Raw genomic sequence first — 22,393 nt, forward strand, 5'->3', positions numbered from 1 at the left:
TCCTTTCAGCGCCAATTGGACACCCTGCTACACAATCAGCTGGGCTGCAGTCCAAAGAACGAGCCAACGCGAGAAAAGGCGTCGTCGGGGGAGCGATGGTGCTGTCATTATGGTCACACCAGTGAGTCCCATTGTAAGAAAAATTTCCAGCATCGCGAGGAGTGGAACTCCGAACGAAGGGGCGCGCTGACCCACTCACGTGGTGGCCAAGGAGAGAGTGGAGGCTATTATGAGACTAAACCTCAAATAGGTAGCGTGCTTGGCGTAGCCGAAAAAATTTCCCTAGTATAAAAATTGGCTGCGTCTCCCTCAATTCAATCTTTTCTTTTCTTCATGTCGACTTTGTACGTTCACCCCTGCCCTTGCGGATGATGCTCAAATTCCCCTTTACAATGGCTTGCCTGCTAACAACCATCTTCAACAGACTTCATAGAATCATTTCTATAGTAAACGTCCTCTTCTGAGCTCTTCACACGAGCCACAGAATCCTCAACCTGGCTGACGAAATAAAGTCCTCGGTACCCTGGAGTGAAGCCTTATGTGTACTCTCGCTGCGTTCTTGTTTGCGGTCTTCGGATCAGAACAAGAACAAGAGAGTGGTGATGATCTTTGACCTGCGTTTGGTGACTTGGCTTCGTGCCGGCCTGCGCAGGAGGTACCGATGGATTTACTCTGACAGGCAATACTTTTCATGAGCTTGGAACCCTTGTTGGTTGGAGTTTGAGAAGAGTATCAGTCGTTGACACAATACAGAGAAATATGGAACGCACATTTGATGGACCCGTGGCCAGTTGAGCCGGTCGTGTAGGCAATTTCCCGATACAGCTCGCCGTCGGCTGCTGCAGTTAGCATGGATCCTCTGCCCATGCCCAAGGAGAGAGTCGTTTGACACGACCAAGCGTGCTACTCACGCAGACTGGACGCCTGCCTCTACATTCTGGTACCAAATAAACAGCAAGCAGATTAGCTACCCAGTACTGCAGGGTTCGCCGTTCAGGGAATGAGCATCTCATTATTGACGATTCACCACCCCTCTATCTGTGCCGTCCTCGCTCTACAGAACGAAGGAATGAATGAAAGATGCTGGAAGACGAAACAACATTAAGACAAGCTACATGAAGCCCACTCGGTCGATGATGGCACGATTTCCCCGGCGGCACAGGTCTCATAGCTTTCCCTCTCCCTCGTCATCTCTCAAAACCCACCTTACAAACATCTCAAGCTTTGTGCTCAATGCGTTTGCCGCGTCCACCAGCTCCTGCTTCGCGCCTTCATACCCAGCGATCAAAGAAGTAGGCTTGTACCACACGATCTTCACGCCTCCCTCGGCTTCCTCAACGAGGCACAACTCTACCGGCACACAGAGGCCCGCGCTGAGGTCGTGCTGCAGGATGGTGATGGCGATCATCGGGTTCCCCAGGACGAACCGCTTGCAGTTCAGGTTCTTCTTCTCCCCCTTGACAGTAACAGTCGAGCTCGGCGGCACGTAGAACGGCAGCCAGAGCCCGTGGTTGAACTCGTGGAAGTACATGAACCCGTGCGGGCCGACTAGCGACTTGACCCGCGCCTCGTACGACTCGCGGTCCGTCGGTCGCTGTGCCTGGCCCTGGGACGAGCCCGGCGACGGCCGAATGGATGAGCGGAGACGAGATTCTGCCATCGAATAGGGAATAGACGACCGGTAGACGAGACGCTCAGTCTGGATGGTCTGTGTTTCTGTGGTGAGGGTCATGGTTGCGATGGATGCAGGCAAGAACGGGATGGTTGGTTCGGCGGAGGCGCATGTGAAAGGTACAACTCCTGCTTTGATTCTCCCGTTCAAGGATGATTAGGAAGTCGTCCTCGAAGTTCGAGACGATGCTTCATGATATATACTCCCAACTTCGGTCTATAAAATCCTTCGGTCACGTCTCCACGTCGCCTACAGAGCAGGCCATTTGGTGAGTAATTGCGCAACCCGTTCGACCCTACCTCGAGACAGTATGGTTCACCAGAGAGTCTGCTCTATGTGGAATACCATCCAATTCCTCTGAACGCTTGGGGACTAACATGTCGGCAGCATATGGTTCAGTAATCCACTTTCCAGTTTTCTCGGCCGTTGCGCGCGGGGAGGAGAGGGGGCAACCCGTATTCCTCTTGTTTCATTCTGGAATATACCCTGAGAACCCACTTTCTCAAGAACCGGTTTCCTAAAATCTGCGAAAGCCTGCCCCGGAGCCCGCACAGAGAGGATTGTCGTTTTGAAACGTTCTGATCTCGGGGCGCGGGGGTGTGGATCGCGACGAGGTGTTAGTCGGAGATGGCACAGATTAATCGGATTAGTATTGCTCCGTTCGGTAGAAGTCCTTCGTGCGTCAGGCTGAGGCAAACTCCCAGTTTTCGGTGGCTCGACGGTTAGCTTTTCGACAAGGATCGATCCATGGCCATTTGAAACACGAACAACGTTTCGTGTTCCAGGTCGCCGCCCGAAAAGGCTTTATCATCATGAGGAGCCATCAGCGTCATCTTGCACGTCACCCGGCAAAAATGTTTTTCTCAATGGACTCAGCAAACCTGGCGAACCTCTGCTTGATTTTGACGATGTTGACCGTCGTCTGGTTCCTCGGGTGTTGATCAGCAACTTGGGACGGGACGCGGTGCCATCTTCGGCGTGCGTAATCGGAGAGTGCTCTTCACTGATGCTGGGCGTGTCGGACAGCAGAATCTCCGGACCTGAAAGCCGCCTAGAATGAGCTGAAGACTGCCTTGCCCTGGCCTCTTGTATATGGCGTATCCGATCATCCGCTTCCATTTTCGCCTTCTTCTTACTATCCTCCAGCCGCACAAGAAAAGGGTCTTTCACGGGAGAATTTTTGAATCCTTTCAACGCATCGTGCGTATCTCGGGAAGCTCGAGTTGCAGCGCCAGGACCATTGATTATCTCTTGAACCAAGGCATCGACACTATCCATCAAGTTGGCGTTGTACGGGGTGGCAATCGGCGGTAGGTGTTGCAGACGGTATGAAGTGGTGACGGCCAGTGGATCACATTCAAGGAGCTGGCCTTCTTTAAGGTCCTTATGGTTTATGTCGTACATAAGATAGTGGTACAGATCACTCTGCCGAAAATTGGATCTGTCCGAGCTTGGGGTTGACGTTGTTGGCGCCATGTCGTTGGCGGAATCGGGCTCACCCAAGCGGTATTCAATGTCAATGGTTTCGATTGGTTGATCTGGCTCATCCCACGCCTCAAACAGTTCGACGTCTTCTTGACGCTGGAGGTGCCATCTCACTCTCTGAAGAGTTTTGTAGTTCTCGTCGAGGTTCGTTGCTTGTATGAAACATCTCAGTGCATTCTCGTCATCACCACTAACGTCGGCAAGAAATCCCCTCAAATACCAGCATTTTCCAACCAGGGCCTTGCTCACAGAATATTGTCCTGAAAAGCACAGCAATACTGCCTCTTCCAGTACTTCCTTGCCTCGATCAAAAAGATTCTCCTGTGCGCCGACATCGTCGCGGTCTGAGTTGAAAAGGAGGAAATGCGCTCGGCTCAACGAGATGTCTGCATATAGCTCGAGAGCGGCGTTCTCGAGGGAATTGCCTTCAAGGCGCCGATCGCTCTCCGGCGAGAATTTGTTCTCTGGAAGGTCGGTAGCGGTGCCATTGACAGAATAACCGTGTTGGCTCGGTTGTCCGTGTGGTGGAATGTGGCGAGACGGTCTCACTCCGTCCTCATCCATAGTGGTGATATAAATGATATTGAGCCGTGTCCAGGAATTCCCTGAAGAGAGTTATTGCGACAATATAGATTATCACAGCTGAAAGCAGGACAGTAATGAATCACCTCATTGTTTGCGCCGGTACTGCCACCCGTCCGAGAGCGGGATGCTGGAAGGGGCCACAAAGACAACAAAGGAACTCTCCAAATGTTCGATGCAGGGCTTACCCACTCCCGCTATGTCTGGCTTGAGCCCTTGCGGTAGCTTGAGACCATGAGACGCGAATTCTCATTTCGAAACTCTCCGTCTCACACGTTTTTAGGATCTTCCAAGGCATGTTCAGCTAGGATTTGCGCAGAGGCACGGTCGATGCTAGGGATAGCTCATTTAAACATGGTGCTCGAGCCAGGCATGCAGTCTCAAAACGTTTGCACTCAATCTAACAACTGTTGTGCGAGTTATTCTTCAGTCATAACATATCTGGTTTCATAGCAAGTAATTATCCATACGAACGCTCTTGCTGATATAATCACAGACGGAAGTTCATCACCTCCAATCTTTACTGAGGCGAGAGCATGCCAAGGCTGTTCCGTGTTCCCGGACCACTGGTACGCAAATTCTAGCCTCCAGTGTGAAAAAAAATTCATGTATTAATATTCTCAACTTCAGTTCAACAATCAGCACAAACTGGCCGGATGGTGTAGTGTGAGTAATTCACCTGATCAGCTCTCGCATCTTCCGCCCACTAACTCCTTAACAGTGGTTATCACAGTATGTATCCGCCAATGTCATGGCAATAGATCAACATCTAACAGTCCAACAGTCTCCTTAACATCTTCCGATGAATCGGAGAAGGTCTTGAGTTCGAGCCTCAATCTGGTCATTTTTTTTTTAGCTGTTTTTGAAACATTAGAAACCCTTGATGCAAAGGAACATCCTCTAAAGGTTTGGTCCCGGAGAATGCCGAATTGTCCCGAGACATCGAAGGAGTAGCCATATAGAGAGTCTGGATGTACCTTGGTACATTTTTGAGCAAGTTTTTTGTTATCGGGCCAGTTGATCCAAGATCGTAATATCTACATAGCTCTATTTCTTTCTATATTTCAGCTCTGGCTAGTCTATACAGTCTCTAGGCAATACTATTTCTAGTCCAGGGTGATACTACCGTTAGCCAGCGGCTTATAGTCCTCCTCTCCAGCCCACTGTGCCTCATACAAGCTCTCATCCATTTGAGAAGCATCCATTCCAACATTCACTTCTCTGCCAAGCTGTCAGCAAACTGAAAACAGGTACTGGTACTGGGTCATCACATACTTGTCTTCTGCGAGGACCTCGAGGCCTGGAACGCAGTCAATCAAAGCAATGATCACGAATGATCCAACAAACGACCAGATGAAGCCAATTAACGCTTCGACGATCTGGACACCTAGTTGACGAGTGTTGCCGTCAAAAAATACTCCACCATCCACCTCGACCCCTCCATAGGCCGCCACTGTCTTCTGAGCAAAGAGTCCGGTAGCGATAGTACCAAGAAAGCCGCCGACACAGTGAGTCGCAAACGTGTCCCCGTTGTCGACCCATCGCACCCTTCGCGCAAGATCTGTGAACTTGATTCGCAAAGCTTGACGGCAAACAGCGGCTCCAAAGATCCCGAAGAAGAGCGAAGTTGGAAGGTCTATGAAGCCCGCTGCGGGAGTAATCATGACCAGACCGGCTATCGCGCCCATGAAGATCGAGTCCAACGACCAGCGACCGGTCTCGAAATAGGTGATTGATGCCCAAGTCAACGAACCTGCCGAAGCACACAGATTTGTCACGCAGAGCGCCATGACCGATTGAAAGCTGAGGGTGAGAGTAGTCCCAGCATCGAAAGCCAACCAGGAACCCCAGATGATGATCATTGCCAGTAACTGGCACATCGAGTTGTGCGGTCGGTGCAATTTGAGATGAGAAGGCGTTCTGACATCCGATTTTCGGGACCGGAATATCGGGTAGGAGAGGTAGAGACTGAGAGCACTGGCCGTTGCACCACTGCAGATATGCACCGGAGTTCCGCCAGCAAAGTCGAGCACACCAAGCTCACCGAGAAAACCTCCGCCCCAGACCATGTGAGCGAGAGGACAGTAAATGAAGGTTGACCAAAGCTGTATGGAGCCGGTCAGTAGGAGCCAATCAAGTGATCCAGTGTTGCCAGGTAACGTACGAAGATGAAGGGAATTAATGGAAGAATGCGGCCACGTTCACAAGCCCCTCCCACCGCTATGGCACAAACAGTGGCCAGAAAGACGAGCTGAAACTCACTGAACAGTACGGCCGGGATACCCCCGACCGGTTCAGCAAGCACACCTCGATGAAAGGCAAACTTGAGGTTGCCAATGACCCCTCCAGGGCCGTCTCCATAAGCCAGAGCATAACCAACGATAAACCACTGGATTGAGCAGACGCAGACCGTCAACACAGCCGGGATGAATGAAGCAAGCCCGCTTCGCCGTGTGGAATATCCGCTGTAGCCGAGTCCGACGGCAGGAATGATGGGCCAGCAGAAGACGGTACAAACCAGAATAAAGACCGTGTCTGTTCTGTCACAGGCCTCCCAGGCCTTCTGCACGTCCGAGACCATGGCACAAACGCGAGAAAATTGCCTCACTGGACGGAGGGACCGAGGACGATACGGACAATTAAATCTCGCGATGAGAACAGTTCACGAGGCTGCGGCCTGAGCTCTTATCCTCAGTCGCCCCCGTCTTATCTATCGCATGCAATCTGCCAATCGAGCCATGGTCTCGGCATACTGGGTCTGAATCAGCACGTCGCCCACGTTATTGGGCGTGCCAGGCCGGTTCCTCGCTGTCGCTTTCCTGCTCCACAATTAAGTTCCGAGATCCAAAAGTCTGTCACCACTTCGACGGTTCTGCAGTGCTGCTCTCGGTAGTGCTCGGGGACTACAAAGGTAAGGGCATCTGGCAGCGGCTTTTACTGGGGTACCTGCGTCGACGGACACATGGGATTTGGTCACGACGACACTCCTGCCAATAAGCCAAGCGGACGTTCTCCTTGACGACGGGGTTCTCCAGAAACCAAACAAGTCCATGACAACTTTGTCGTGTTGTCTGGCTTCTCCCCAATCCACATCCAAGATAGCTTCCAGGGGGCTAAGCAACTCTACAACGCCATGATTGGGTGCTGATAAGGGCCTAGTCTTGAGTCTTGAGGTCGGGGGGAAGCTGATACGAGAGCATAATCAAGCGCCCACCAGCCCTAGGCCGGAAGAGGGTATGTTTCCCAGTCTCCCATATCATACGAATGCTTTATCGCGCTACGCTTGCTTGCTCACCACCCCTCCCCCATTCCAGGTTTCTGATTTCGGGAAAGGAAATTCGCCTCCGCATCCTCCATGTGCTAGCAAACTCGTGCTTGACAACCTCGATAGCATGACCGAGAATTCGTCGTCCTAGAGCTTCGACGTTCGCAATAATAAGAAGCCTCGGCCCGCCCTGGGCTTCAGAAAAACACAGTTCACTTCTCGCCCTTGTCCCACCACCCCAAGCATACAGTACAGGTGTTTTGGTCCCGAGTCTTTGCCATCCACCATGACCATCGACGCAGAAAAGGCCCCTCCTGCGGGCGACGTACCTATCGTCGACGGCAGAAAGGGCTCTCTTCGAGCCGGTAGCGTCGACGACATCGTTGTCATGGACAAACTGGGCTACAAGCCAGAACTGAATCGCAATCGATCAATGGCAACGCTGTTGTTTCAGTCCCTGGCCATCGCCGCCATCCCGTACGGAGAAGGTGGTCCATTGATCTCGGCCATCTACGGCGGAGGTCCGCTTGCCATATTTGTCGGCTGGATTGTTGTCCTTGTTCTGGATGAATGCATTGCTCTCTCCTTGGGCGAGCTGGCTTCGAGATATCCCACCTCTGCTGGACCGTACTATTGGTCTTTTCAACTGGCAAGCAAGGGGAAGACCACCCTATCGTTTATTACAGGCTGGGTATGGCTCGTAGGGAATTGGACAATCAGTGAGTACTCTCTCGTGCGCCCTGTCTTCGGTCCTCCTGCCCGGCGCTGTCATTCCTTTGTGGAATGAACTCTGTGTCTTCTGGTACATCTGAATGGGATCCACGAGCGTCTGGTCTGTGCTTCATTGGAAGGGGTCGAGTTTATCATCACCATTTGGGTGACGATGACGACAACGAATGGGCCTTTTTGCATTGGCACGAGCATCGCGGCGTGGGAGGAATTTGGTTTATCCTTGGGGCTCCAAGTTTTGACGCACGGCTTGAGCTGACGTGCTGACTGTTGAAACAGCCCTCTCGGTCAATTTCGGATTCGCTTCGCTGATTGTTGCGAGCGTCGCAATGTATCATCCAGAGTGGGTTGCAAAGGACTGGCAACTGCTCCTGATTTTCTACGCCATCTGCTTGATGACCCTGGTCATCTGCACTTTCGGGAACCGATTCCTGCCCATGGTTGATACGATCTGCGCAGCCTGGACGGCGGTGAGCATCATTATCATCCTCATCGCACTCTCGGTCAAGGCGGACGTCGGGAGACACAGTGCGAGCTATGCGCTCGGCCACTACGACAAGTCTTTCTCCGGCTGGGGAGGATTCACCTTCTTTATCGGTCTGCTTCCCGCGGCATACACGTTCTCGGCTATCGGAATGATATCGGCCATGGCAGAGGAATGCTCAAACCCCACCGTCAAGGTCCCGACGGCCATCAGTCTGTGCGTGCCCGTGGGTGGCTTCGCCGGCCTGTTCTTCATTTTGCCCATCTGCTTCACCCTGCCTCCGCTGGAAGACGTCATTGCAGCACCGTACGGTCAGGCGCTCCCTTATATCTTCCACACAGTCATGGGCACACCTGGAGGTGGTCTGGGCCTCATCGTAAGTTGCTCCTACTCCTTTGCAAAAGACCTGTTCCGTTTATGGGGGCAACAATATCATTCTCGGGTCCGAGGAGCTAACAAAGCCCTCGCAGTTCCTCGTCTTGATGATCACCTTGTTCTGCAGCATCAGCATCACTGTGGCCGCGTCGCGGTGCACGTGGGCATTTGCTCGAGATGACGCCATTCCACTCTCTCGCGTCTGGTCCAAAGTTAACGGCAACCTGGGCGTGCCCGTGTATGCGCTGATGCTCACGACGGTGGTGCAGATGCTGCTCGGCCTGATCTATCTGGGCTCGTCGTCGGCCTTCCTGGCCTTTGTGTCCGTCGGCGTGATCGGCCTGGCTGTGTCGTATGCGATCCCGATCGCCATCAGCGTCCTGCACCGACGGAAAGAAGTCTCGACCGCGCGCTGGAACTGCGGCCCGATCGTTGGCCCGATCGCCAACGGCGTGGCCCTGTGCTGGATCACGTTCGAGGTCGTGCTCTTCAGCATGCCCTCCGCTCTGCCCGTCACGGTGGTGACGATGAACTACGCCAGCGTCGTCTTCGTCGGCTTCATGTTCATCTCGGCCGTGTGGTACATCGTGTACGCTCGCAAGGCGTACAAGGGCCCGCCCGCATCTGATGGGATTACCGCCGAATGATGGTGGCCTACCTGCATAGCCACAGGCCGGCCCGGAGCCGTGCCAGAGCTTTATTGTGAGAAATAGCAATCAGTAAATAATTGTCTGTCGCTGGCGAACTGAATGCGAGCTCGTTTTCGGCCAGTCCCCGAAACATGCCGACATCGCGGTCCTTTAGACTTTTTGCCCCTGAGCTTGTTGCCGTAGGGAAATACCTAAGTCCCTTGGTGCGGGCAGGACTTATGTACTAGTCGCAGCAAAAAGAAAACCACAGAGGGACGGCGAGGCGTTTAATTAATTTAATTGTGATTAGTATTTTCTGGGCGGATTCTTTTCCCATTCGGGGGGTTGTCTTCCCCTTTTTATCTTTACGAGAACTCGGTACTGTACCTGTGTAATCCTCCGTACTACGTACGTCTGAACAAGCGGGGATCTCGAGGCAAGACAAGGCCCGAGTCTTAAGGCCCAAATCCGCAAGCTCGAATTACTCCATCTGCGAATTTTGCCATCCCACCATATCCCACGAATATCGTATCACATACATCGCATTGCGTTATATCTACTCCGTGCCAGCCTCTGCTCTAGCGAGTCCGCATACAAAGAGAGAGGACGGAGAAAACATCGACGGACGTGCGTACGTGCGCATCTTGTATCCTCGCGTACAGCTTAACGTGGGTGAATAAGCGCCGTATCCATGTCCATGTCCCTGTCTACTTATGCGCCCCAAGCTCGGTTCGAATCATTTCGCTGGTGCTTTGATTTCGGTTGTGCATCTATCCATGCATACGACCGATATTTCGGTGGGCCGTCAGAAGGCTAAGGATTGGCGATGGCCAAGTGCAGGGACGTAGAGAAAGGTGAAGGTGGTTTGGTCGCTCAAGGACAACGATCTAGTGGTAGTACAGCAACAACAAGACCTAACGTACATCATGCGAACACACCCGTAGGATTTCACAGGCGGGGGGGAGTCAAGCATTCGTGTGTGTGAGAGGTATGTAAGTTTGCTGACCTTGTTTTGATCGTCCCTGTCGTCGTCCTTGTCCTTGCCCTAGTCCTAGTTGTCGTCCTCCCATCGGGCTTTGCTCCAAAAGCCAGACCCATGAATGAATGAAGGAATGAATGAATGAAAGATAGAATACAGCAATCAATAGACTGCATCGCAAGAATCACACAGGACTAGTGAGCTTAAGGTCCGTGAACATCCAGATGATGCGGGGAGAGTCTCCGAGGAAGGGAAACGCAAAGGCTTCGTTCGCAACAAACAACATGGCGATCGTCCTCCATTTTCCTGATTTCGACGTCCCTGCGCGAAGGTTTGGGACTTTTCGCGAGAAAATCGGTTAGGAGGTACTGGTTCTGGGGGGGGGGACTACTGCGTCGGACAAGGGACAGGGACCGGCAAGGATTTTTGGTCAGAAAAAGCAAAAACTCAAATACTAGTGCGGCGATCCCGTGGCGGTGGTTATTCTCCGAGTTTCTTCGTTCGCTGTGATCCTGGTTAGCCAGCTGGCCGGTGAACTGGATAGGTTGAGTGTCCTCGTAGGTAGCTTGGTAGGTAGGTGCGGTGATTTCGTCTCTGGTCAAGAACCCAGAAACCTCTTTCATTTGTAAAAGCCTGGGAAGCAACCAGCCGGATGGCCCGCTACTCCGATTCGTTTGCGCTTCGGCAACCAGGCACCACGCGCTGGTGTTGGTGTCAGGGCTGCTGGGTTGCTCGAGAGGGAAGGGGAGGGTCTTCGTCCAGGCGTCCGTTGGCTCGGTTGTTCCAGGGTGCAGGTTGCAGGTTGCAGGGGTGGCAAGCAAGCAAGAAAGAAGGGCAAAAAGCCCGGGGGCCATTTGCTAGCATTATCAGTTGGGAAAGTGATCTGCCCGCCCAGCCCAGCCCAGGCTGGCGGCTCTTCCGAGACGAGTCGATTCGAATCGAGTCGAAACTGGGGGCGTTAGTACGGAGCAAACGAAGGTCGAGATTTGGGTGGCCAGCAGCAGCAAGAACAGCCTGGGCTCCCCCTCGCTCGGGGGAGCAATACTCCGCTATACTCGTACTCGGCACTACTAGCATGAGTACTTACTAGGACGTGCCGTAGTTGGGACCTGGGAGGGTCACTAATCGGAGGCCTGTCGCCTTCGCCCATCGCCCATCGCCCATTGACCAGGCCGTTGGAACAATGATCGCCCAAGAGGAGCAACTGGAGGAGGAAGAGGATGGCTCCGTTGGTGCCGTTGCACAGCATGAGCATGCGCAAGTACCCAGTAGCGTGACTCAGTCTTCTCAGAGCCAGAGCCAGAGCCAGAGCCAGACCCAGACCCAGTCCTGCAACTGCTTCTTTGTCCCAGGCCTGGTACGGGGGTACTTCCAAGGCCAAACCAAGCCGTGGCTGTGTGGGATATCCTGTCCCAAGTACGGAGTACCTCCTGTACTACTTACTCTGTCATCCTTACTCGGTCCCGAGTACTGGGTACATTGGTAGGTATTTGGGAGGTGTCACGGTTGCGCCAGGGGATTTCCACAGGGTCCAGCCTCCTCCTCCTCCTCCTCCTCGTCGTTGTTCTCGTCCTGGTTTTTGGTCCTCCTGTTGCTGCTCACGCCTTCGGTACCAAGTAGGCTAATAGGGACTAGTAAGAAAGGGTAGGTACGTTCTCCTCAGATGCATGAGTGAATGAGTGTGTGAGTTGAGTACATAAGCGTTGTGTGAATGAGTGTCTCTGTCAAATCAAGCGCGCTGATCTCCGGATTTGTCCATTTTATTGGTCCAATGCTGACACTCTGTGTGTGCGTCCGCGTGGGAATACAAGCAGTAGCCGTGGTGGCACATGTGTATCTAAGGTGTGTGTGTATGTGAGTTGAGTGTGACGTAGAATGAGGACAGCAGGGCTTGCATTATCATGGGCCCTCTGCCACCATCCCTCCCCCCATGCCCATTCCCCATACAGTACGAGGTAGAGGCTTTTCGAGGCGCATCTGGCTGCTTTCTGCTTCCTTGCTTGCTCCTTGCTGCTTGCTGCTCAGCTCGAGCGGATGCGGCGTGGGGAATCGTGTAGCAAAAAGTGGGTTTCGCGGGATCCGAAGCTGGGACGAGGTTCGGATACAGCTGGAGGCACGAAGCACAGTAGTACAGTAATAGAGTAGTCCAGTAGTCCAGTAGTCCAGTAGTCCACGAGGTAGAACAAGAGACATGTTCCCGCCACAGCGGTTGGCTCGGTCGAGGGCACAGGGCGAGCTTCGTCTACGGAGTATACGGAGTAAAATGCAGGCTCTGGGGACTACTGTACCTCGCACTGGGAAGTGCCACTGGCCTCCCGAAAGTCTGTGGCAACCCGCGCTCCCTCGCTCGCTAGCTAATGGCATGGCTAATGGCTAAGTAACCAACTCGACCACCACTGGTAGCAACAAGCTTGCCCTGCCTTGCCCTGCCCTGCCTTGCCCTGCCTTTCCTTGTGCTACTCCAGAGCTGTCTCTGTTAAATGTAATTATATTTGAACGAGCAAACGACCAACAAGGACCCCTCCTCCCCCCCTCTGCTTTCCTCAATGGACTAAACAGTTCATGCCCACATCTTCTTCCATCGACGGCCCTTGCATACTCCACCAACTCACCTCGAAATGGTAGCCCAGCTACCCCATCCACCCTACCCTCTTCACCCCAGCGTCAAGGATAGACTGCATCCCGACTACGTCGCCTTCTACAACAAGTTCATGCTAAATGAGCAACAAGTCCATCATCTGCCTCTCTCGGTGGCTCGAGGCCCCCGGAACCTGCCTCATTGCCACAGCAAACCGCTGCCTGTGGGCAGAGTCCAGGACATTTCCATATCACGACAAGAAACCGCTGGGCCGAACATCCTCATCCGTTGCTTCACCCCATCGGGCATACCACCCCGATCTGGCTGGCCGCTTGTGCTGTATTACCATGGCGGAGGGTGGGTATTCGGCGATATCGACACCGAAAACACCGTTTGCACCAACATGTGTGCCCGAGCTCGTTCTGTGGTCATCACCACTGACTATAGGTTAGAAGCCCTCTCTGTGAATGCCCTTTCCCCCCAAATGAAGAACCAAAACTTCAGCCTTGAACTAAAGACGAAAAAAGAAGAAAGAAAAGAAGAGAGGAAAAAAAAAAAAAAAAACCTATGTTACTTGGTGAGCATTGCCAATGCTAGGATCTTACTCTGACCTCGCCCCTTTTCGAGAGACAGGCTCGCGCCCGAGGAACCGTGGCCAGCAGCAATCCATGACTCGTGGGAGGCCTTCCTCTGGTCGACGTCGCAGGGCGAGGATCGGTTCGACTTGGACCTGAACAAGGTGGCCATCACCGGGGCCTCGGCCGGGGCGAACATCGCGGCCGTCATTGCACAGAAGGCTGCGCTGCGTCCGCAACCGGGGGTCTCAATCCGGTCCCAAGTGCTGGTAGTACCGGTGACAGATAACACGGCGACGCCCTACTCGAGCCCCAGCTGGAAGGCGTTTGAATTCACAGCACACCTCCCCGCGAAAAAGATGCTTTGGTACCGGCACCACTATCTCCCAAACCAGGCGGATTGGTCGCATCACGAGGCGTCGCCCCTCTTAGCGCCGGACGACGTCTTCGAGCTCCTGCCTCCCTCGTACATCATCGTTGGGGAGCTCGACGTGCTGAGACACGACGGCGAGGAATACGCGCGGCGTCTCCGCGCCTGCGGCGTCGAGGCCCGTCTCACCGTGATGGAAGGTATGCCGCATCCCTTCCTCGCCATGGACGCTGTGCTGGAGGCCGGCAGGACGGCTATCACAAATATATGCAATGAGCTGTTAAGGGTGTTTGCGTGAGGAGACCCAACCCGCGGCAACGGTCAGGGCGGAGGCGTTAAGCGGGGGAAGGCATTCGTCCATTCATTCGGTTACTTGCTAGCGTGCCGGTCAGTTGGTTGGTTACCTAGGTACTCGGTTCTAACTCGTGCTGCAATTGGGGGAGCCGCCAACGAGGAGAAGGAGGAGGAAGCGGAGCAAAAGGCGCATGAATACGAGGTAGAAGAGGAGCAGAAGGGCACGAGGAAGGGAAGCGAGAACGGCCAAGGCGCAATTCGGGTCCACTGCCCCTTATGGAAAGGGCGCAATTGGGATGTGTTGTCACGTGCCACACATCTGGCTGGTGCAGGCTGGATATGGAGGCGGGGTGCTGCACTCTTTTCGTTTCCCTCTCTTTCACCCTCTTTTCAAAATACCCCGTCCCCTTTCGTTCCTGGAGCGGCTGATCTGAACACCACACAACAGACGTACATTTATACAGACACGCAGACACACAGTCGAACTCACACACAGATATATACTACGAACATATAACAGAGAAGAGAGAAATCTCGTATACGTGATCCAAGACACCATCTGATTCGCTTCGTTTTGCTGGACGGATGCATTACTCCATTGGATCTAGGAGGCCTGGGTTAGACTTCGGCCAAATTCATAGTACTTGTTGCCAGGTACATGGTCCCTTGATGGTCCATTTGAACTACTCCGTGTATGCCATCCTGCGCCATATTACTTGATGGGTGACATGAGCATTCCTCTAGCTCGGAACTTTCTTGTCGTCTGGGGTACCTAGGCAGATACATGTGAACGATGCATCCGATCACCCACCAGGGCGTCCAACCCGGTGCTCTACCCCCCCTTCTCCAAAGACAGACGGCAAATGAAAAGGCCTGCATTGAAACTACCATGCCTGAATTCTGGAGTTGTAATTGTGTGGTGCATTAATCATAGTGTACAAGGGGTTACATCAACGATCGCTTGCTCTGTCTCAAAAGCACATAGATTCTCTTTCCTGCCCCAAGGAGAAACACCTTGCCACCCAGGAATGCACACGTGAATTCCGTAGTAAAGAAGAAATGAGAGAGATTCGTTTCGTCGCAGTCGTAAGTTAACCCAGATCTCAAAAGAGCCACAACAGGCTCAATCCCAAGCTTGTCCTCATTGGCGTGCAGAAATCCACCCACCTTCATTCCAGCGTGCATACCATACCAACAGAAATCCTAAAAGAGGTCTCGAGGCGCCTGAGCAGGGAGCAAAACTGCCGCGAGACAAGGCCTCGAGTGTCGCAGTGTAGGAAAAAAGGAGCTCTCGAAAAGCTCCAACAAGAGCCCCAATCGTTTCCCATCCATGACACGGCTTTGTTGTTTGTTGTTGTCTCACATCTTTCACATCATAATCGCCAACCATTTATACCCTGCTGGTTGTCCTCTTGGGCTGCAAGCTCTTCAAGCCAGGCACAATCCACCACTCTCGTAATGTCCCAGCGCAAGGTTTCATCCATTTCAAGGCATCCACTAACCAGCTCGTGGGCGTCCGTCCCTCCTTTGTCCGAAAGCAGGGCACGATTCCAATCTCCACCCAGAATGGCCATGACTACCCGAGGCTGAAAGGAGTTCTGGAATGGACGCGAGCCTACAATCATGCTGTAGACACACACGCCGTAGGCCCAAATGTCGACCGCCGGCGACACAATAGCACGCTCGACAGGCACATGAGCCTTGAGGCGTTCTGCAATACGCAAGATCTCGGGGGCGGCGTATTCAAGGCTTCCCCCTGCGAACGCCGAGGTTGAGGTGTCGGCCGGTCCGATGGGTTTCTGCGGAGGCCGATCGGCATCGTTGAATTCAGGGCTGGGAGGGCCAGACATGCTGTCATTCGAGAGCCATTCTGCCATACCGAAGTCACAGAGGCGAAGGAGACCTGGTCCTCCATCACTGCTGAGTTCTATCAGGCAGTTTTCTAGCTTCACGTCACGGTGCACGACGCGGGCGTCGAGGTGGAGATAACGCAGTGCTGAGGCAAGTTGGTAGGAATAGCTCTTGGAGAGCTCCTGCGGAACACCTTGGCGGTTGGCGCGGACAAGATCAAAGAGCGTTCCACCTGTGTTGAGTGGGATGAAGCAGAAAGTCGCTTCGTCCAGTTTGTAGACTGCCTCAAGAGGCAGGATATTGGGATGGTTGAGGAACCTCCATAGCTCAACCTCGTGCTCAAACTCGGCCTGAGCTTGCTCGTTCTCCGTCTCACTTTTATCCTCGATCTGGCGGCGGACGATCTTGACAGCGAGTATACGGTGCGTACTGTCTTGAAGCTGCGTCACTTGCCTAATCGTGCTAAAACCGCCGTATCCAATCTGCTTGCCGAGCACGTAGTCATCACCAATGGTCTGGCCCTCGGAGTCGCAGGCGAGGGGTCCTGTGTCAGCTCCCTCACCATTCGTCCCGCTGCTCATGGAGAACGCCCGCAGATACGAGGAGGCTGCTGATCTGGGTGATCGTGTGGCGGAGCCCGATGTGTCCCGACGAGATGCCCGGCCTGCGATATCTCGCATGCTTTTGTTGCGCAAACTCCCTGCTCGTGCAAAGAAGTCCTGCGGAGAGGCGCTGGTGTCGCCCTCTCGCCATCTCTGAGAGGCAGTGCGTCGGAATGGCTTAGGTTCCTCATAGGAGAATGCCTGACTTGCGAAGGGCGAGGCTGCTGCGGGAGATAGCAAATAGTTGTCCTCATCTGGAGCCGTGATGGCTTGCTCATCAGAGGACAGCACGGAATCGGACAGCATCGACATGGTATGCTGGAGATCTGGTTGAGATTCTCTTGCTAATGCATCCACGGTGGTTTGCAGCAAAGGAAAACGGCCCTCACCAACACGGGCTTGTTCCCTCGGTGGGCTCTGAGAGTATCTGGGCAGGTGCCGGCCTGTGACAGGATCATAGTGTGACCGCTCTGACTCACTGTGCGCCCTAGACGATTTCTGTGCGTCTGCCATGGCCTGGAACAAGGAGCGACCACGTTCGCGAGTTTTTGAAGGCTTCTCCAAGGGCTCTTGCATGCTCTGACGATGTCCCGAGTCCAATTTGATCTCGTTGCTGAAGCTGACCGAGGGGTTTCGACGGCGCATGTACTGATCTATGTAGCTCCCGGGGCTACTAGAGTGTCCTATTACGGCGGGAGAGTCGCTGGTAGCTGGTATGTCCACAGGAGGAGTGGCCGTTGGCCGAATGGTGTCTTGACTTGTACCAGAGCTTCTGAATGGTGGGCGGCGTGGTACAGGAGGTTTATCCGAGGACCTGCTCATCTCGCCAGAGATGTCGTCCGAGGACGAGGGGTCATTATGGTTGATGTCATTTTCATGGCTTGACGAACTCAGGCGCAGGCTTTCGAGAAGATGGCCAGTGTCAGCCTGCGCCATTACTCGCAAGAGGAAGGCCGGAAGATGCGCTTCAGCTCGTCGCTCGCTGGGAAGCCAAACTCTCGGTGGTGACTTTGTGGATGCGAGATCTGAGAGACCGGCAGGGTCTCACAAAGCCGACGAGCTGATCTCATAGAGCTGATGGTTGTGGTGGTGAACACATGCACGGACGGAGGAAAAAGGTGGTGGTGGTGTTGAAAGTCGCACGTGGGGCATCGAGGCTGCAGAGTCGCGCAAATCTTGGTTCAATGTGAGAAAAAAATATTAGGCAAGATTTGCAGGCAATCCCACCCAAGCCGGGCACTTGGGCGTGGGCATTGGGCACTGCGGCGACCTCCTAGGGCTAAAAGCGCCTTGGATAGGCCTGGCCCGTTGTGGAGGGTGCCGTTTCAAAGGACGCACACCCATCGCGCTCTTTGTGCCAGTTACCATCAGTTTGCCCAAAAAGGACGAAAAAGCAACAAAGCAGTCACATGAGATGATTTAATAAATGAAAAAGAAAACTTTCTCCGGGATCTAATCAGGGCATTGAGCGCCATGAAATGCCATCTGGACAATGAAAACAGTGTGGGCATCTTGATAATTGGTGGCCTGCCTCTGCCCGCAGGGTGCAGATGAGTGGAACGGAGGTCCTCTGATCCCCACACGACGCCCTCAGTTGTATCCTAGGCAAGTGGCCCCAAAGAACCACCCAAAACAGGCGCCGGGAGCCTTTCGAGGGCGCTAATCAACCTCGCCAACTCGACTCCCGTGGCCTTGCACCCAAAATACCTGAATACCCTGAAGCTGGGCTGCCCTGGGCTGCCCTGGTGCCTGAAAAATAATTCGCCCGTTCCTGAGGGTCCCCTTCCACTCCCCCATGTCGATTCAGCAATTCCACCCTTGAGCAAGACTCCGTCTCCCGTCCTGGCACCTCCACCAAATCCTGAAACAACATCCTCCTTTCCTTTTTCGCTCTTTTCAATCATGGCCTACTTTTGACAGGGGAAGTCAGGGCTTCGTTTTTATCCGCTGCTCCTTCATTATCGTCGATTGAATCTATCCTACTATTGCCAAACGACAACGCCATTCGCGGTACTCCAGCATCTGCGCCTGCGCACACAACTGTCATTTCAAGGATCCTTTCTCTTCTCTTTGCCTCGCTAATCCACGCGTCATTGCGTTCATCGTCGAGCGAAAAGGCGGCTGGCCACCTCTCCGCCCTCACAGTCATTACCGCGTCTGGTCTCGAGGAATAGGTCCTCCACGACTTCTCTCTTTCGCCCCGACCCTCGATCGCTGCACCCCCGGAGAATCTCTCGTTCGCGCCTGTTTCTTCCTCGATCGATTCGAAAGTGTCTCTATGCGACCTGTATCAACCCGAAGCCCGTCGATTCTGGTGGGCGAACACACAACGCGACACCCAGCCTTCCCGCATAGATGGTTCGCGCAATGACCACCTTGAAGCCACAGCTTGTCAGAGCTGGTAAGATCACATCGATGGGGAATTCCATTGCTGTAGGGAGGAGTATGCTCACCAGATCGTGCTGCTAGATACCCTTGATTTGCAAGATCACACCTCGCCATCTGCGAAAGACCACTCGAGACAACCCGCCCACCCTTCACCATTTGGTTATGGCCCTGCCGCTCCACATCAAGCCCAGACGTTGAGGCATGCCGAGCAAGAATCATATCAGGAACAACACACTAGTCCCAGGGCCTCAGAAGACAGAGCCAATGGAGGGTTTCAGCAGTCGGACCAACATTTCTACGATGACCTAGATGACGACCGAGACGAAGATCTCCCAAACCCCCAAAATGCAACGAATGGAGTTGGATACCATGGGCAGGACCTGGATGACGCGGATGGTGGGGACTCCCATGATGAGGATATGGACGACGACTTGCTGGACAAAATCTCGAGTTCCCCTTCGATTGAAGATGGTAAATACTCCCTTCCCCCATGGCCGCCCCGGGTCGATTCTGTGGATTCCGAAGCTTCCCCGGCTTCTCCATCGACGCCGACTCAAGGCAATCCCTTATCTTCATCACCATTCTCTTCTACACCCGACCATTTCCCTCTACATCCATCGCAATTGTTTCACGCGGCAAGTCATCATGGTGAGTACATCGAGGACCTGGGTCAAGCGAGATCAGGTCGAGACTTTGTGGGTGAGCGGTCAAACCCCCGTGAGATCTCATCACCCACGCTAGGACTGGGCTTGGCAGCATCGCAGACCCGTCTTCCACTGTCCGAATCCCAGGAATTTCGGCGATACTTGTTACCTCTTGACGATCCACTCTTAGCCGGCACGGTGGAGGACTACGGCGACGAATTTTCCTTTGACGAGGATGATGAGTGGGAAGACGAAGAACCTTGCCTGCCCCGGCTTGAGGAAAGTTCTGATGATGACACCGATGAATTTCAATTTTCTCTCGACGACCGCTTCATAGACTCCGGTTGGGGAGGAGAATGCTTACGAGAAATAGAGGATATTGATTTCGAGTTTGTGTATGCACTGCACACTTTTGTCGCGACGGTTGAAGGACAAGCCAACGCTACAAAGGGCGACACTATGGTGTTGCTCGATGATAGCAACAGTTATTGGTGGCTTGTTCGGGTTGTGAAAGATAGCAGCATCGGTTAGTCGAGCTGGAGTTGAGCAAGGCTTCGTTCGCTCATCGTGGAATTAGGCTATCTTCCCGCCGAACATATTGAAACCCCGACCGAACGACTGGCCCGACTCAACAAGCACAGAAATGTGGATGTACGCGGCTTCCCTACCTGTTTACATGCGATTGCTGATGTGACAATAGTTATCCGCTCGAATGCTGGGGGATAACCCCGAAAAATCGAAGAATCCGCTGAAAAAGGCTATGCGGCGAAGAAACGCGAAAACAGTCCAGTTTGCACCCCCCACTTATTACGAGCCTTCAGATTATGAGTACTCTGATGAGGAGGAGGAAGGCGAAGAGGGTCAGCATGACCAGATTGGAATGGACAATTCTGATGACGGGGATAATGCTGAAGACCAGCAAGAGGCTTCTGCAACTTCGGCTGAGCCTCAGGAACCACAAGAATCCGTCGCAGCCAATGGTATTCAGCGGGTTACCAGTAACGACAGCTTGAAGAATGAATCAGCCTCAAGCCCTGTCAAGGGTCAACAGTCACAGTCTAGCTCAGAACAGAGGCAGACTGACGAACCCGTTCAGCGGTCTAGGAAAGGGGTCGTGAGAAATACCGATTCGTTCTTTAAGGACGACACGGTCGAGACGAAGAAGATCTCTCTAACACCCCGGCTATTGCGAGGTGATTCCGACTCTGGTGGATCCATAGAACAGGAAGTCCGCCAACGTCTAAGCTTGGAGACTCTCGATAAAATAGTCGGGGCGGACGACAAATCTAAGGATAAAAAGAAGGAGAAAAAGGGCATGCTTAGTGGGTTCTTCAAGCGAAAGAAGGGCAGCTCACAGGAAGAAAGCGAAAAGACTATCGAGGATCCTCGTCAATCTCCGGGATCGAAAGACTCGGTCGAGTCCTTGACCATGAAACCTGAAACCGGCCCGGAACGCAGGCCGAGCAAGTTGCAAAAGGCACCACCAGGCACGTCACCGAAGGCGTCGCCGACCGAGGCAAGACCTCCGCAACAGTCGCTGGGACAAGCACCTCCAGCCCCGAGTGGCCCTGCGCCTGAACCGTCAACAGTCCGCAGAGTCGAATCCGACAGCCAACAGCCCGAGGCGTCGGCGCAATCTCAGCCCGCACAAGTCAATCGCTTCCCGTCCCTTACCGAAAAGAGGACGATTTTATCGCCAGCCACGACTGCAATGAAGTCTACTCCTTCGACGAGTCCAGATGGCGGTTCCCCGTCCAAGCCGATTTATGCAAAGCGAGCAAAAGAGCGCTTTGCGATAGACGAAAGCGATTCGGAGACAGACGACAAGACTGCAAAAGCGGATGAACAGGGTCGCCGGAGCGTTTCCCCCGCCACCGAGTTACAAAGGTCGCAGCCTCGATCAGACTCTGCTATGCAAGCTTTGTCCACTGCAGCCGTAGCATCTGGAAGGTTCGGGGACGGTAAATTTCAACCTCAACCGCCGGCAGTTTCGAGTTCGTCTCCCCTACCACAGGAGGCAAACCCATTAGAGTCGGATGGGACTGCTAGCACGTCGAAGCCATCACCTTCGACTACGACACATACACCATCAACTTCTAGGTCGACACCCACGTGGTCAGATGCATCGTTGAGATCATACATGGAAAACAGTCAAGACATCAAAGACCTTCTGATAATTGTGCATGATAAATCGAACGTCACGCCAGCGGGCCCGGACCACCCCTTTATGCACAACCTCTTCTTAGATGAGCGGACGAAACTGGCTGAGATGCAGTCACAGCTCGACACCATGCTGATGTCCTGGATATCGAAGAAGAACGCCAACATAATGCCTACAACGACTTGATCAACAGCGACCTTGACGAGAAAATTTTCTTGAGTTGGGTTGATTTTCATGTTTACTCTTGTACAGTTTCGATTCTCGGCATGTCAGAGCGGCTGCTCGACATTGTACCATTAGGGCCAGGTGTTCTCTTTATTGAACTGTGTCACGACGATATACCTAGGAAAGAATGAACGATGAGCGATCGGAGATACACATAGGATATGCATGTGTACAGGCATTTTTTCCGCGACACTGCGGACGGTCTATTTTATTGGAAAGGTGGAAAAGGTGGAAAAGGTGGGACAACCGCGGTATGGGATGGGTTTTCATATGTGGATATTAGCTTCGAGTTGCCAGCGATAGCTTTGACCTGGCCCGGCTCAACGGGTGACAAGATATATCGCTTGTGAAGGAAAGATGTGCTCCATAGGGCAGATGTTTTCCCAGTCATAGGACTCGCGTGCCATTGACGCAGGTTGAGTGGAACCATCTCACACGTGACCGTCCAGTTTTCTTCGCCCAGCAGCAGCTGTTCGTCTCTTTTGCCGAGTCTAGTTCATGAATC

At 53.3% G+C, this 22,393-nt stretch overlaps 7 protein-coding genes across 7 annotated transcripts; 3 read left to right on the plus strand and 4 right to left on the minus strand.

Annotated features, from left to right (window-relative positions):
• Positions 1 to 1,165: 1,165 nt before the first annotated feature.
• On the minus strand, positions 1,166 to 1,732 carry A1O5_01804 (uncharacterized protein; the record flags this gene model as incomplete). The annotated part of the gene is made up of 1 exon (XM_007742420.1): positions 1,166 to 1,732. The coding sequence occupies one exon, from the start codon at positions 1,730 to 1,732 to the stop codon at positions 1,166 to 1,168; it is 567 nt and encodes a 188-aa protein (XP_007740610.1).
• Positions 1,733 to 2,482: 750 nt separating this feature from the next.
• Positions 2,483 to 3,721, minus strand: A1O5_01805 (uncharacterized protein; the record flags this gene model as incomplete). The annotated part of the gene is made up of 1 exon (XM_007742421.1): positions 2,483 to 3,721. The coding sequence occupies one exon, from the start codon at positions 3,719 to 3,721 to the stop codon at positions 2,483 to 2,485; it is 1,239 nt and encodes a 412-aa protein (XP_007740611.1).
• A 1,124-nt stretch (positions 3,722 to 4,845) lies between these two features.
• A1O5_01806 (uncharacterized protein) lies at positions 4,846 to 6,320 on the minus strand (the record flags this gene model as incomplete). Its single annotated transcript, XM_007742422.1, has 3 exons — positions 4,846 to 4,960; positions 5,015 to 5,844; positions 5,904 to 6,320. The coding sequence occupies 3 exons, from the start codon at positions 6,318 to 6,320 to the stop codon at positions 4,846 to 4,848; spliced, it is 1,362 nt and encodes a 453-aa protein (XP_007740612.1).
• A 970-nt stretch (positions 6,321 to 7,290) lies between these two features.
• Positions 7,291 to 9,239, plus strand: A1O5_01807 (uncharacterized protein; the record flags this gene model as incomplete). Its single annotated transcript, XM_007742423.1, has 3 exons — positions 7,291 to 7,723; positions 8,013 to 8,593; positions 8,688 to 9,239. 3 exons carry the CDS (start codon positions 7,291 to 7,293, stop codon positions 9,237 to 9,239), a joined length of 1,566 nt encoding a protein of 521 aa, XP_007740613.1.
• A 3,579-nt stretch (positions 9,240 to 12,818) lies between these two features.
• A1O5_01808 (triacylglycerol lipase) lies at positions 12,819 to 14,021 on the plus strand (the record flags this gene model as incomplete). The annotated part of the gene is made up of 2 exons (XM_007742424.1): positions 12,819 to 13,225; positions 13,412 to 14,021. 2 exons carry the CDS (start codon positions 12,819 to 12,821, stop codon positions 14,019 to 14,021), a joined length of 1,017 nt encoding a protein of 338 aa, XP_007740614.1.
• Positions 14,022 to 15,390: 1,369 nt separating this feature from the next.
• Positions 15,391 to 17,406, minus strand: A1O5_01809 (CAMK protein kinase; the record flags this gene model as incomplete). Its single annotated transcript, XM_007742425.1, has 1 exon — positions 15,391 to 17,406. The coding sequence occupies one exon, from the start codon at positions 17,404 to 17,406 to the stop codon at positions 15,391 to 15,393; it is 2,016 nt and encodes a 671-aa protein (XP_007740615.1).
• A 1,431-nt stretch (positions 17,407 to 18,837) lies between these two features.
• A1O5_01810 (uncharacterized protein) lies at positions 18,838 to 21,849 on the plus strand (the record flags this gene model as incomplete). The annotated part of the gene is made up of 4 exons (XM_007742426.1): positions 18,838 to 18,871; positions 18,940 to 20,028; positions 20,080 to 20,153; positions 20,203 to 21,849. The coding sequence occupies 4 exons, from the start codon at positions 18,838 to 18,840 to the stop codon at positions 21,847 to 21,849; spliced, it is 2,844 nt and encodes a 947-aa protein (XP_007740616.1).
• Between the last annotated feature and the right edge of the window lie 544 nt (positions 21,850 to 22,393).

Source organism: Cladophialophora psammophila (genome assembly GCF_000585535.1).
Source record: "Cladophialophora psammophila CBS 110553 chromosome Unknown aczJe-supercont1.2, whole genome shotgun sequence".
In the NCBI taxonomy this organism is placed as follows: domain Eukaryota; kingdom Fungi; phylum Ascomycota; class Eurotiomycetes; order Chaetothyriales; family Herpotrichiellaceae; genus Cladophialophora; species Cladophialophora psammophila.